Source organism: Cupressus sempervirens, chromosome 7, assembly GCF_028749045.1.
Source record: "Cupressus sempervirens isolate cs-2001-9-10 chromosome 7, ASM2874904v1, whole genome shotgun sequence".
Lineage (NCBI taxonomy): Eukaryota > Viridiplantae > Streptophyta > Pinopsida > Cupressales > Cupressaceae > Cupressus > Cupressus sempervirens.
In genome coordinates this window covers 514,216,705-514,233,615 of record NC_143124.1, presented here as the reverse complement: position 1 = coordinate 514,233,615, position 16,911 = coordinate 514,216,705, and the positions used below count along the sequence as shown (strand labels likewise).

Here is a 16,911-nt window from a genome sequence, read left to right as displayed (position 1 = left end):
CAATTCAAACTCAGCCCATAGTTTTCTAAGGAAGTACATTGGCATCTCATGATTAGCATGTGGTGGATGGTCAAATACCATCCACCACTGCTCCCAAAAGTGTGCAAATATATATACACAGATGCATGCACCATCTAATAGAAATGTGAGGCTTCTTCTCATTAATCTCCTCACCCGTCTTAGGGTTTACAAAATATATTTTAAAATGTTGTTCAACTATTTTGAGGTTATGGACCTCTCTATATGAAAGGCCACCAGAATAAAAGGTACACATGTTTTGTCTCCATAATTTAAAGCTATCAATATTAGAATCCAAATGTTGTATAGAGTGAACAACACCTTGCATGCTATCTGCAAGGCATAGTAGGTGAGGAGGGGGTGAGCCTCGTGCCTGATACTCTCAATATCTTGCATGAGGTCACTAAGATTATGCCCCATGCTCTCCTGCAAATCCTCTGTGGTAGGTGCTCGAGGAGGACTAGGTGGTCATGGAGATGGGGATGGAGGTGGAGATGGAGATGGAGGGAGCAAAGGTAGGGGAGGGGGAGGGGAAGGGGTGGGGATGGGTCCATCAAATATGATCTACATTTATGTTTAAACAACATAAAAAATCACAAAATTACTATTTAATAAAATAAATCTAAAATATTAATTAAATATAAATGCACAGATCTTTAAAACCATATCAATTAAAAATATAAAGTTAAACATTTAAGTAAACTTTAATGTCAAGGCTAATTGAATATTATACCATGTTTAAGCCTAATCATAAAATAATACTCCAAAAAACTATATTAATAAATCAACTTAAATGTGAATTCTAAAAATATCTTATATAAATATGTTTATGATTATGCCTTAGCAAATTTGTACAATTAAGGATCAATATTAAAACAATTAGGATTGAATATACAAATAGGATTGAATATAAAACATTAATATTATCAGATTTCCACAATTTATTAGTAAATGTGAGTATTTTTTTCGATTTGATTTTGTGTTTTTAGCATCACTCCTTTCTTCTTTTTCTATTCTTGCACTCTCTCTTCCTAATGATGGAAAGAGGGGTTGTCGATGGGTTCAAAGACATTTGGTGAAGTTACTAGGGATCGAGTATTTTTTAGTGGAATGTGTCAACATCATAAGGGATGAGATTTGAATTGTGCCTGATACAAATTTGACAAAGGGAACACCCCTCTGTCATTAGCTCCTAGTCAAAGAGGTATTGCTTGTGGCTCATGCTCCCATATTTGATAGGTACACTGCCATGTGTTATAAAATCCTCCATCCTAGAAAAAGGGAGGTGTGGAGGCTAGAAATGAATAATAAAAATGACATGTGGTTTGAATAGTAGGTATCAAGGAATGATATCAATGGTATTGGGTGTTGTAGAGAAAGTCCTTGCACAGATCTTAACACCACAACCTTGGGTTTTCGAATTCTTCGTCTCCATAGATATGGTGTCACTTTAGGTGATAGTCACAAATTTGTTGAATCATAAAACAATTGTTCATGTTGGTTTTTATCTTGTGACTTAATTTCCTTTTATAATTTATGAATTATTTTGGACTTAATTATAAAAGGCTATGATCATGTATCTACCTATATTTTTCTCATCCAATAGGTGTACTTATACTTCCTATTAATATAATGTTCACACCAATTCATAGAATAAATGAATAATTTATTTTTAAATGATCAAATTTGGTTTCAAATGTTTGGTAGAATATACTTTAAAAATAGAGTAGGCACTCTTATAATTAAATTATTTAAATGTAAAATTATGATTTTTTTTGTATTTTTAAATTGAAAGATTTTTATAATTATTTATAAAGTATAATTTTCCTTCCAATTTTATTAATTATTATAGTTGAAATCTCAAAGTACTAACTATCAATATTAACTATATTATAATTTATATTAACAAAAAATGGAGTTGTGTCTAACTTAATATCATATCATATATGTTGTAACAGTTCAAAGATAATGATGGGAAATTTGTATGCTCAAATATTCAATCAAACAAGGAGTTAAGGAGCATTTTAAATTTATATCGAGCTTCACTCATTGCATTTCCTAAGAAGCAAATTTTGGATGATACCAAGAATGTGTATCAAAAAGTGGTGTTTACTCGTAGGTAACTTCATGTTTGATTACTAGATCACAATTATGTTTTGTGTAAATGTCATAGTAACAGTTAGGGCGATAACAAGATCTTAGTTGGAAGATATTATTGGATGTCCATGTGTTTTTCTTTCTTATGGAAGATTGGATTCTTTGTCAAATTTATGACACTCTAGCTATGTCCAATGTGAAAAAACCTCATGCTAAAAGAATCAAACACACATCTAAAGATAAAATCCATATCGATTGAAATGTATTATCTACATAAATTATGGTGAAAAGTTAAGTCCTACATATTGTGTGGAGAAATTAAAAGAATATTTAAATCATATTTAAATATCATTATCAAGAGAAATATTAATAAATTAATATAATTAGATTATAAGTGTACAAAATAAGTTTTTCTTGAAGTACTATTTTATAGTTTATCATTTAAGATTTCAGTATATCTTCAACCCAATTTAAAATCATTAAATAAAGTTTTTAGACCTAGGATTAAGATTACTTTCCATTATGGACCTACTGTTATGGTTACCTGGCTAGGGATCAAGTGTTAGGTTTAAGATTTGAAGTTACAATTAGAATTAGGGTTTAACATTTAGGATTAAGTTTATTAATGATTAGGTTTAGGCTTAGAATTAAGTTTATCAATTTTAATTATATAATTTGGTTAAAATTTTAATTAGTGTTAGGGTTAGGCTTAGAATTATGGTGAGAGTGAGATTTTACATCAAGATTAATACTATGTTTATGGTTAGTGTGTAGTTTTATAAAAAAGATATGGTTTTAAGGTAAGGGAGAACATTATGTAACACCCTGTCAAGGGATCCAAAGAACTAACCTAAAGTTTTACTAAGTAAGCAATAACATATGTATACATAAGAAAATATAAGAGGTAACATTCCTTAAAGATCCCAAGATGTTGAGTCACATTTTATTTTTAAATAATTATACTAGAAGTAAAATAAATAACACATCCAGATGAAAGAATAACTACAAGTTCAATCCATTTAAATAATATACATTTGTTTCGAATGCCACTTGGCATTAATTTGGAATGCACAATCATCCACTATACATGTCACAGGGTATGAAAGCCTGAAAGAACATACATTTATAAAATAGATTACATCACCCCTTTTTGATCCATGAAACAAAGTACAATACAATAAGTAAAATCATTAAATACTTAGTTTTGTGTTTGGATCTCTTAGCGGGGCGTTACACATTAAATACTTAGTTTTATGTTTAGGGTTTAGATTAAATTATTATGCAGTTATAGTTAGGTTGAAGTTAGACTAAGGAATATAGTTAGTCTTACTTTCTTTGTTATATGGTTTACAAACTAATTTATAATTAATTAGTATTTAGTTGAAATATATATAAAATATTGAATGTAATTACATGTTTAAACAATCTAATTTACATCTATTTAATCATTCAACATTGTAAATTTTATTAAATACATTGAAACCTCTAAAATAATAATTTTTAAATAAACATCTACAAATTTTAAAATTTAAATATACAAAACTATTTAAATGAACAGATACAATAATCTAAAGATAATACTATTAACAACGGAAATTTACAATTTTACATATTAAAAGTGAAAAAAAAAAATTAATAAATTGACAGAATTATAAAGTGAAAAATTGAAAAAAATTAAAAAAAAAGAAATAAAATAGTAGAAAAAAGAGTAAAATACCTAGTATGCCAAAAAAGAGCAATAGGGGGTCAATCAATTCTGAAAACAAAAATAGTAAAAATGAACAAAAAAACCCCAACAAAATTAGCTTCTACATAGTTTTCCGAAATTGGGTACCCGATTTTTAAAATATCGGGTACCCAATTTGTTCAAAATCGGTTCAGGCACCTGATCCATATTGAAAAAATTGGGTACCCAATTTTTTGAATATGGATCGGGTGCCCAAACCACATTTTTAAAATTGGGTACCCAATTTTGAACAAATCGAGTACCTGTTTCTTAAAGATCTCATTCTGCAAAATTGACTTTCATGGAATTGTGACCCAACTTTGTGCTCTTACCCACATATAAACTAAACCATACAACCAAATTTTGAGTCATATACAAAGACCAGGAAATTTCCCCATTTAAATATAATTTCCAAAAATTCATATATTTTAATTTACACAAAACTAAATTTTTCTTTTTATACAAATATTTGTTAAATTTTAATAATAACTATTAATATATTAATAATAATAACTATTAAATTATTAATAACTAATATTTATTAATTATTAATAATAATAATTACAAATTATTCCTATCAAGGGCTAGAGTAGCAAAATGGGACATTATCAGATTGAGCCTCGATCTATTCGACCTGAGATGGCTAATAGGTTTGGAGGAAGTAGTATTCAACATTAATGGAAAATTAAAAATCCCTTTACCAGATGCCTATATGGAGTACCAATTAGGAAGCCCTAAACTAGCTTGAAGCCCAAAATGCCCTAGTTTGGTTATTCAAGACAACATCCTCTTTTACAAAGAATGGCTGAGAATGAGGGCAAGTGTGCAATTTTGATTGCATTGGCAAGCTATCATAGAGGACCCAACTACATTCACCTGGAGGTGAATTTTTTTGACTCGGATGCAATTGAAATTTGCCTACCCAACTACAATAGGTCAAGCAGGACCAGGAACACTTATGAATTTCCTCCAAGTTCAAGGGCAAGAAACCTCCAAGAAGCCACTGAAATTATCATGGTCTTCAAGAAATGGAACCAAGCAGCTTAATTAGGTCAGTGGGTGAAACCTATATCTTTGCCTTGGTCTTTGCTTTTTCCCTCTTCCACCAATACAACTTCAAAACTGATATTACTATAGTTAGTCTATAGTTTTTGAGGATTGGTTTGGTTGTATTTTCCTTGATAGCATATATATTGTAAAAAATTTAGATATGACCTAGCTACATTTTATCTTGGCAGCATATATAATGTATAAAGATAAATAGATGTTGTCATGCTATGCTTTACTTAGGCAGCTAGGATAGTTTTTTTGGGGGAATCAAGGATGGATAGTTTGTATTGTATAATTTAGACAATATTAATATGAAATCCATATTTAGTTTATCTTGATTCATTTTTTATTAGGTTTGGTTTGGCTCTCAGCCGAAGAATCTAAAATGAATCTGCATTCTATCATTAATCATTAATTCTTCACATCTTTACCTCTAATCTGAATTAGAATGCTATAACTTGGCATAGGCAAATAAGATTTTTAATTATACTTAAAGATCTCAAAATTAAAATGGATTTTATCCTAACACTTCTCATAATCTATAGAAGAGTACCTTCACCCTTATTTATTTGCAATTTAATCTATTAATCAATCTGGATACAAACTTTTAGCCATCCAATAATTAGTAAACTAAGGAGAGCGGTTATTTGCTAAGATTCAGTCACTCATATTTTCAATTAAGGATTACACTCTGGATCTCTCTGGCTCCTTTATAATTATTCCCCCTTTTGGATTATAAAGTTATGGTATCTAATTATATTCTAATTTTGGATTAACGATTAACATTGTTTGGTGGTTAGTTGGTGGTGTTTCTTATGTTATTAGGACTCTTACTCCAAACACTAGGTGACATTCCTTGGAGTGTAGGTGAATTATCAACACTAAAATTACTAAAAGTATGATTGTATGCAAAAAATTATGAAATTTATTTGATCAATTTTTTACTGGGGTATGCCCCTTTTACTTTTGTATAATAAAGGACTTCGGTCCTAGGCTAGATTGGAGGTTTTCTTTCTCTGTTATTTCCTACGTATGCCCATCAGAATGGAGAATCTTGTAATTATTTATTATTTCTTTAATATAATTTAAGGCTTCAACCATTTACCAATAAAAATAATTTATAAATTATAAATTAATAATGATTATTAATAAATTTAATTTAATAAAGTTAACATTTAATAATATAAAATATATTTAAAATGATAATAAAAAAATTTAAATTAAATTAACTAACCTCATTTTAATATTTTATAGCTCTTACGTTGTATCGTTGTCCCAGGAGCCTTGCTAATGTAACATGTCTGTCGCGCATAGTCCCAAAAAAGGCCATTGACATTAAAACAAAGGAGGGGGAGGTGGGGAATGGCGGCTTGCCACCCATTTTGTTTTAAAAAGAAAAACAAACAAAAATCACCCCCTCATGAAATTTGATTTTTTTAGGAATAATGATTTTTTTTCCATTTTTAATATAAATATTACCACAGTAAATTTACTTTTTACTGTGGTAATTTTCATATAAATATATATATATTTTTAATTTATTTCACTTATAGATCTAGTAGGAAAATTAATTACTATCAATCAAATTCATCAAATAAAAACCTAGTTTTATTTACCAACCCTATCCCAATTTCATAATTTTCTAAAACAATCTTATTACTAATTACCAAAATTCTCAAATGAGGGTTTCCAATCTTAAATTCTTCAATAGATGTTTTCAGGAATGATAAATTTTAACACAAGGGTTTCTTCCTGAATTAAATTCTAAAAATAGATCCATACAAACATAGAGAAGATAGATAAATTTTGAAGGGAAATTGCTATGCAAGAAAAAATCAACAAGATCATATCTCAATTTGATGCTAATAGATTGGATCCTCAAAGCTCAAAAGAAATTCTTGCCTTTTCGAAAACCATCTTTCTCAAAAATTGGCTCCTCCAAACCTATGTGTGGATAAATGAAATCTAATTTCTTAAGAAAGAGCTTTCTCCCTTTAGGATTTTAGTTTTACAATCACGCACTGTTTTTCTTTATTATTTTATTTTATTTTAATTTCATGTGCAAACATTTTGCATTTTTATTAAAATAAACTTTATTAAATTTATTTTCTCTCTCACTTTTATTAAATCACAAGATGTCTTCAATTAAATATTTATGAATTTAACTAGTAATAATATTTAGAGATTATTATAAAAATAAAACTCCTAAATAAATTATTATTAAATTAAATAAATATGATTATGCAAAAAATTAGAACTTTAATTAAATCTTCTAAATTTAATTTATTTAATTAATTAATTTATGAATTAATTAAATATAACTAAAAATTGATTTTTCTTTAATAGATTTTCATTAAATTAAATCATTTAATTTGATTTAATTTTAATGGAAAATCACAACAGACCCAGAATCTAAATTTAAAAACTCAAAATAAAGATAGAACATCAAACTTAAGGGTCAAAAATCAAGAATTTATGTGACTTAACGAATTCAGAAGGGTAAATAACTCAAATATACTTGTCCCACTTTCTAGGACAATTGGCTTAGGGTTAGGATTTGAGCTCAAGAATGATCTTCTCTCTTTTACCATTGAGATACTGCAATATGGCATGCTCATCCTGTCAATTCAGGGAAGTTAATGGCTAGTACCTACAATTTGCATAAAAGTCAAGCATATGCATATACATATAAATCTAAACAAAATAGGCAATGGTGGGTAGTGGTGCATCATGTAGATCCTGACTAGCAAGTGACTATGACTCCCTCCCTCAATCACATCAGAAACATCAAACATAAAGTAAAAAATACAAGTATGGGGTAAGTAACCATAGAAACTTTATATAAATCATCCATCTAACTATCACCATGAAATAATCAAAATCAATATATGAACATACATGTATCATCATTGAAAGAGTAATTTAGAGCATAGGAAATAACTAAGTATTAAGTATCTCATCAATTATATAAACTGAGTATGAAATAACATCAAATCAAATCAAGTAACCAATTACCACTAATCATAAAACATTACCATAAAACTGGCCTGAAAGAATTCAACAATAACACATGAAAGTTAAAGTAGGGGTAGGCATTACATCCACTCCCCCTAGACTTAGGCTTACTCCTAGAAGCCTACAAGAAAGATAAAACTCAAGCACTCACTGTGCAGATCCCATTAGACCCTTCCACCCTGTAGGAGGATAAGACTCTACTGAAAACACCCTTTGAGATCTACCCATATCTCCAACCGTGGGTTCTAAAGTTGTAGGCCTCTAATTTGAGAACTATGGTTTCCACTGAGGACAATGGGATGACTTATGCCCTCATTCTCTACATGAAAACCATTCTCAATCAAAACTCCTTTGCACTCTAGGTACGCTAGACTATTGAAAACTACCCCACTAGAAAAAGAATGAGTACTATGTGCTAGTTGGTCATACTAATTGCACTATTGCACTGTGAGTACTAAGAATCCTTAGAGTGTGAACCACCACCACCAATCTGTGTTGAAGAATAGGATCCTCCTTGTTGCTATTGTTGATTGCTTCTAGAAGAAGCAAGCTTCCTATTATTACCCATTCCTTGATTACCTTTGGACCCTCATGCTAAAGGTGCTCCCATAAAACCACCATGTCCCAAAGTAACATTTTTTTCTACAAGGATAGCCTGATGTATCGCATCCTTGACAGTTTTAGGTTGGAAAAATTTTACACCCCCAATAAGATGGTTGTTAAAACCCTGAATGAAGTGCTAAACCATTAGTTGTGAACTATCACTAGTCCTTGCATAGGGCACAAGCTCGTAGAATTTCCATTCATACTCTGCCATAGTCATAATATACTATCTAAGATTGTGAAACTCATAGACCCTTTGCTAGTGTCATTCCTTTGGTAGGAAGTGTACATGAAAGTCATCAAGGAATAACTCCCATGTAACAGTGTTCATGTTCACACCTAGTTCCTTCTCTTCAATGTTCCACCATGTAGCCCCAAAGATCTCTAGGTGGGTGATGGCATACCTTTCTTTGACATTAGAGTCAAAGTCTTGCATCACAAAACATCAATCTAAAGCAATTAACCATTGCTCTGCCACATAGCTTGTACCAACCGTAGTGAAATGTTTGATCTTGGACCTTTGTAGGTCTTTCATTTGAGAAGCCTTAGCTGACCTCTATTTGTCACCATGAAGGTCTCCCCAAGGATTCTTGGACCTCTGCCTTTCCTCATTTCCTACATGATATAATTCCTCATGATTATCACCCTGAGGAGGAGGTGGGTGCTTCATAATAGTCCTCATCATCTGTTTCAATTTAGTCCCCTCTGAGTCAACATGCTCTTCTCTATGGTTCTCTTCCCTATTTTCCTCCTAAACAGGACTCTCTCCATGAGTCAGAGGAGGAATATCATGTCCAACTCTTCCACAAACTCTACCTTGGCCTACACTATAATCTTTAACAATTGATCTATTCTTAGACACCATCCTCCTACAACACCCAAGCAAGGAAAAAAAATGCTCACAAAGTAAACAAAGGCATACCACCATAAGGCACAATCATAAGAAAATATGCTTGAAATCCAACTGAAGAGTTATTCAAGTTTTTCCCTTTTCTATGTTTCAAGTATTCAAGTTTGAAGTTTTCAAATGTTCAAGTTGTAATACATACATATAATAGTTTAAGTTTCATCTTAATTTAACTAGTTGTCATCAAGTAGAATTCCAATATATCCAAAGCTCCCAATGTAGAAATTAGAGCTCTAATACCAAATGTAACACCCAATCAGGGAAACTAAAAAAAATTAACCTAAAGTTTCACTAAGTTTGCCAAATATTTTTTTTAAAGATAATACAATTAGAGATAACATAGCAGAAGCAATAACTCACATACATAAAAACAATCCATAAAAAAATTAATCTTTTAAGGGTTCTATGATGTTGAATCACATAAATAAGTTGTATTAATACCAAATCTGATACATAACTATTAAGTTTCAGGATTTGCACCCTTTACTGAATGGAAAAACATTCAGTAACCCTTACTTAACATGGGATTCACTTCACTATGTAGGACTGGATAGTGAGATGAAACCTCCGGATTCTAGGCCGGCTCCTATTGAATCTCTCAGTGATAACCTCTTGAAACTTAAAGAAAACTTGAGGGAAAAGGGGAAGAAGTTACTGAAAACCAAAACCAAAACCTTAAGTCTTAAAATAAGGAAGTGATACACCAAAGAGGGGTATGGAAATGTAACCCACATGTAACAGAGAGGATAATACAGCTTTATGAAACACAGATGAAGCACAACTTCCTGTAAAGGCTTGCACAAATGGTTTATAATAAGATTTTCCACTGAAACTACAAAAAGGGAGACAAACTAATACCTTCCTTTGACTAATTTCACCCAAAACACATGTTATAACCTACAAAGAAACTTACTGTTCTACATAGAGGTGCTGAAATGAGACAAAAAACAAGGAATAATGAAAAATTCACAAGTTAAACTATCCAACCATTGTGAAATGCACATAGAAATTGTAGAAAGGAAAAGGGTTCACTGATAACTTCACCAAGCATAATCACACTGCTACAACCTGTATTGCATCTCCAGAAATGAATTACAGACTTTGTAGAATGAAGTCCAGGACTTAGAGAAAAAGTCACAAAACCTCCATCCACCAATCAGAACCCCCTACAATGAGTTGCAAAACTCATACTTAACATCTTTTTCCAACTGCATTTTACCAAAACCATAAATGTTGGGTCGGATTCAACCCCAAAGGCCAACTTGAGTCTTTGAAAAGACTTCAAAAAGGTGTACCAAATAGCCCAAAAGGCATGGTCTGATAATATCACCAACTGCCCCTCATAAATGTGGCCCCAAAACCTCTGCCAGACTCAAAAGGTCCTCCAAAAGCAATAACTCCTCAACTGCAATATTCTAGGCACTTTTGATTTAACCCTTTGAATTGATACCATAACATATGTAATGATTCATTTCTCCCTCCTTTATATTCATTTAATTCTTCCCTTGCATTTAAAATAGGAAATAATATTTAAGGATTTATAATTGATCATTTATATATTATTCCTTTACAATGAAATAATTAATGCAAAAAAAAAAAAAACATTCTTATTTGCATATTAACAAAAGCATTAAAATAATTAATTTAATGCTTATTTACATTTAAAACATATGCAAAATTAAACAAGTGTCATAAAATCCTTGAAGGATTTTAAAATTCACGTCTTTAACCTTATGAAAGGGATAAAATTCCATTTGTTGACTACGGATCCCAAACTTTATACAAAGCAAGAAAGACATGGATATTTCGAATACCCTAAAGATTTTACCTTCATCATTTTACACATTCGCATTTAGAAGTCTCCGAAAGAATGAGGCATTTGCAAGGAGGTAATGAGGGTTTCAGTTTGCGCTATGGAGAAAAATGATGGCCGCCATGCTTGAGTTTTACTGTTATTTGAAGGTTGAAGTCACCATTGTTGAAAGACTTGTAGGTTGCTTCTCTTTAATGAGGCTGCCATTGATGTCAACCTTGGACAGTTTTATATCTTAGCCATAAGTCCTCTTTTACTCCTTGCAAATTTTTGAGCATTTTCCTTTTGTTTTAGACGCCATGTTGTTGGATGATTGCGGATTTTGCGAGTTTAATATGCTGGTTATCATCTCTAGTTTTGGATTCCATCATTGTTTCCCTGATTATTGCATTTTTCTGCAAAAATGAAACTCTTGTTGTTGCACATAGAAGGTTTTGCCATTGCTTGTTATTTGAAATCTGGTTTTATGGAAGATGCTGAACTCGTTTTTTTATCTCAAACACCCAAATGGGGTCCTTGTGCATAGTTCATTTGTTGAAAGCTTCATGCGGCTTATATATGTGCTAAGAAATCTCAAACTTGAGCTTGTTGTTTTTATTTTGAAATGAAATTAACAAATTTCTTGCATTTTGCTATTCCTGCTGGTGGAAAGACATCGTTTTGAGGTCATTGTATTTGTAGCAGCGCCCAACCCTACCTTCCTTTTGTCAGCTCTGTGAGTTGCAATTATTCTAAATGGTGATTTCGTTGTGGATCTTTTGCTCTATATATGTGCTACCCTCTGTTCTGGAAGACGTCTTGGTGTATCTTCCTATTGTTGCATACTGGTCCTCTTTGGCTGTGGCCTTAAGCTTTTCCAACAGAAGATTTGTCAATAAGAAGTGGCCTAAAATCATAATTTTTAATCTAGAAGGATGGAAATTCACATCTAGGATGGCTCTGCAACTTCCTTTTTCACTTTCCTTCCACCACTACCTAGATGATTGGTTGCAAACTGAAGCTCTATATCATCCTCAGAAAGTTGGAAAAGGTAGGCCATGATTCTAGCATTATTTATTAGGATATTTAATGGCCGATTCAGTGACTTGAAGGATGCTGCAAATTTGTAAACAGACTTGAGGGAACTGACATCAAGCTCCATAACATCCACTTTAGCTATAGGGTTTTCCTTGAGAAGGGCTTTCTTTACCCTGTTTTCATTCTTCACATTTCTAGCAGGCATGAATACTTGAGCTCCTCGCAATGCCAGAACTCTCACAATCTCTGTGCTAATGCCACTGGTTCCCCCAAAATCATCAGAACAACATCTATTGAGTCTGCATGTGATAGAAGACGAAAGAATGAAACTAATCTCACATCATCCTCTCTCTTTTTTGCTAACATTTGCATCTGTGCCAAAATAACTTATATCTTGATTGAGGACGCCCATTTGCATGTTGCGCATGTTCATGAATAACTTTATGATACAAATTTGTTAGTTTGTTCATCTTCTCTATTTTCTGTATTGTGATTTGTTGCATATTTATGAGGTTCGAGCATGGGCTCGTGACACTCACAAATGGTTTTATTTCTTTCAGCACTAAATGTTAACATCACTGCTTGTTTTCCTTCATGACGGAATGCATTGACAGATATAAAATATAGTCGTAGAGGTAGGTAGTCATTGCTTAGATCCCTCAGGATCTAACATCAGTTGCCTTATGTTTTTTTTTGCAGTTACTGGAGAGCGTGGAGCTCGAAGCTGGACAAGTGCAGCAGGAAAAGAAACCATAACTAGTCAAAGCAATAGGCAATAATTGGTTATCTCTATTCCTATTTCTTTCATGCATATATTTATCTGTTAGTGTATTTCTTGATGAAAGAAAATAATCAGTTATCCTCACGGCTTGTGTGAGATTTTCTCCATTCATCACATTAATTCATTTTATATTGTAAAGAATGAAAATTGTACGTATCAGTGATGATCTATACAATGAACATTTGTATCTCTTTTGCGCATGGTTTCATAAATGATTGCAAAATGAAAAAAAATGAATAGAAATGAATACTTTCTTTTGCAATGTTTTCTGTGATGTTACTTCTTAGTAAAATTTAGCATGTGAAATTTTGGTAACAATAACAATTCCACTTCATAGAAATTAAATAATATACAATTATATAGGATGCCACTTGGCATAACTAGAATGCATAATCATCCATTGTAAAAGTCATAGAGTATGAAAAGCTAAAAGAATATACATCATGAATAAAATTCATCATCTCCTAAGATCTTTGAAAATCAAATGCAATACAATAGAATATAACTATCCATCAGAGCACATGATAAAAAAAAAAGGAATAGCTACACAAGGAAATTCAACAATGAAATCCATCTGTCAGATCTCATTGATATAAGAAACACTACTACCTGACCTTGTGGACCTTAAATGGCCCACTCCCACCATGTTGAGGAGATAATCTCAAGTCCCATATGAATATTAATCCACAAGTCATACCCAACATCTAGGTCAAGGAAACATTTGAATAGCAACCTATCTCAAAGGGTACCAAGACACAAATAACATCTAAACCTAGAGGCAACAAAGACACGTAAGAAATCTACTATATAAGTGGGCAAGTGTCATCCCATGATCCAACTCTTAGGTTACCCTTGTAGCCTCTCTAGACTTTGTCCCCTTAGTATCTCTATGTGGCATCAGTATCCTTTTGTACATATAAGGCATACTAACGAAGTAAGGTCACAACCAAGTATCCTCTCTACTCTCATCCTAGCCTATACTACCACTCAAGGCATAGGTGAGGAACAAACACTAACTCTTATCAATTCATTTAAAACTCATTTAATAAAACATTATCATTTATTAAAACAACTTACAATGGGTTACTTAGGCAGCCTCTTTAGGGACCTGACCTGCATTACAAGCCTCTTCCTAATGTATAAATAGATTAACTACCCTAAGCTAATGAAAACAATAACTCATAAAATCATAATTTTCACCTTAGTCATTTACAAGAAACAAGATGTAATGCCCTGCCAAGGGATCCAAAGAATTAACCTAGAATTTCACTAAGTTTAGAAACAATTTTTTTTAACAAGAAAGTAAATACCACATATAACTTATGCACAATAACAAAAGCAATAGTAATGTCCATCTAAAAGTAAACATAACATAAATAACAGATTACATTCTTTAAGATCCCTTAACATTGAATTACATACATGAATCCATCTAGTACAACATCCTCATGAAATGATAAGTCCAATTTTTATACATTACATTTCAAATGCTCATTCATCCACTGTACATGTCACAGGGTATGACAAGCTAAAAAATATACATACATAGAATAAGGTACATCATCCTATTCTAATCCATGATACATCAAAGTAGAAATAATCACATGATACAACATCATAGAGAACATATACATCCATCTTAAAGATCAAACATAATAAACTAAGTGCACGGTTCCTCCCAACCATCAATAGCATCACTAGACCATCGTGGATCCTAGCCATCCCTCCGTGCATAACATTCCAAATCACCGAAGAGATCATCGGTATTACATAGTAGGAATGTCACTCCTAATAAATACAACATCATATGTAGAAGTAATCTAACATGCAAATAAAAGCATAAGATAACATCATCTAACATATGCTAATCATCAATGAAAAAGGATACATATCCACCATCATGAAGGACGCATCAACCACAATGTCTTAATAAATCTCAAAATGATAAGAGTGGAAAATACACTACCACAGGACCGCGTGGTACCTAAGTGGTCCAGTCCCACCGTGCTAAGGAGATAATCTCAAGTCTCAAACAGGCTATCAAAATCACATAGCACATATCTCTATAAGTCCAGGGATCCTAAAAGTATACTAACTCAAAGGTTCCAAACACAAAATTTGACATCTAATCCTAGAGGCACACAATGATATGTAGGAACCTACTATGCAAGTGGGAAAGTGTCATCACAATTATCATGTACAAGTTACCCTGACAGTTAGCTAAACTCCACGGGTCCATACTGATTTCATGCGGCCACTAGTATCCTCTCATACTAACGAGGCATACTACGGAATGCAAGGTCGCAACCATGCATCTCACTACTCTCATCCTAGCCTGTACAAGCACTCAAGGCATGAGCGAGAACAAAACACTTGTCTTTTTAGGTTCATTCAGTTAGTATTAGGTGTGAATGTTATCACTTATTAATCTAACTTACAATGAGTTACCCTAGCAGCCTCTTAGGGCCCCGACCCCCATTGCAAGCCACTTCCCATCACTACATGCAGATATCCTACCCTAATGCTCATGGACTCATAAATCTCAAAATCACAAAAGATAATCCATAAAATTATCAAATATGCATAAAAGCATCAAATCTCCATGAACTAACATCCATAGAAAATCATGAACACAACAGCTCTCTATTGGCAACTGAAGTATCACTGATAATCAAATATCCAATGGTTCTCAATAACCAAAATGTATTTATATATCTCAATCATATTGATCGAAGACTCCAAAAATGGTTGAGTCAAACATGTCACATCATGACATCATCAAAATAAATCCACATTACAGTCCCATCATGGCGACTAGAAAAATAATCAAGGATAACTGATCGATGACCAAAATAATGGTTAAGTCAAGTGTCTCATACATAAGAATCTCAACTATAACAATCAGTAATCACAACCAATACATAGAGCATTCCATCACATAACCATGGTTGGGTTTATAAAGATCGAGATTAAAACATCATCATGTCACCACAATCACACAATCCCCAAGCCTCTGGTAGACGTCCTATACTGGTCAACACTAGTCAACCCAAAACCCAAAACAATAGCATAAAGAATACACAATGTAGACACATGTTTTGGTTTTACAACTTGAATGTAGAGATCTTAGTTTAAGTTTCCAAGTCTGAAGAATGAATGGAGGAACACATATATTGTTTTGGATAAATAAAAGTTTTCCTTATTAGAACTAAAAATCCATTTTCCAATTAATAACATTTGTTTGATACATTCGCCACCAAACTATCAATCCTTTATTTAATAATTTAAAACAATTAAATTATTAAATAGTTGAAAAATATTAAAGAGTCACCTTTATGAAAATAAACCATCAATATAAGTCATTGATCAAATAATAACTTAAATTTATAAATAACATATTTACATATTACATACCATCATATAACCACTGAATCCATAACATAATGTCTGATAGTGTCAAAACAATACCACTAATCCATCAACATAAAACTAGTCTATCATAGTCTGATAATAATAACAATGTCCAGAAAAGATGTGAACGAGGGTAGGCACTACACAAGAAATCACCTAAAGAGAAAACATAGTATTCACCTCAATCCTATGAAAACAACCAGAAAGAACCTATAGATAAATTAAAATATTCATGTAATGCCTCACTTAGGAACCCAAAAGAAATAAACTTAATATGTTACAAAGTTTACTAAACTTTTTTTAAAAAGAATTTAAAAAACATCAAAGTAACAATAACATAGAAGCAATATATACATACACATCATGAACACATAATCAATTACAAATACAGTTTCAATCCCTTAAGGGTTCCTTCACATTGAATCACATTTAAGAAAGTTTTAATATTAATAAGTTTAAGTCTTAATTACAAT

At 32.0% G+C, this 16,911-nt stretch overlaps 1 protein-coding gene across 1 annotated transcript; it reads right to left on the bottom strand.

Annotated features, from left to right (window-relative positions):
* Nucleotides 1-11,960: 11,960 nt before the first annotated feature.
* On the bottom strand, nt 11,961-13,000 carry LOC149547788 (short-chain dehydrogenase TIC 32, chloroplastic-like). The gene is made up of 3 exons (XM_089794187.1): nt 12,927-13,000; nt 12,205-12,545; nt 11,961-12,115 (listed from the first exon to the last, which is right to left on the bottom strand). Exons 1-3 carry the CDS (start codon nt 12,998-13,000, stop codon nt 11,961-11,963), a joined length of 570 nt encoding a protein of 189 aa, XP_089650313.1.
* Between the last annotated feature and the right edge of the window lie 3,911 nt (nt 13,001-16,911).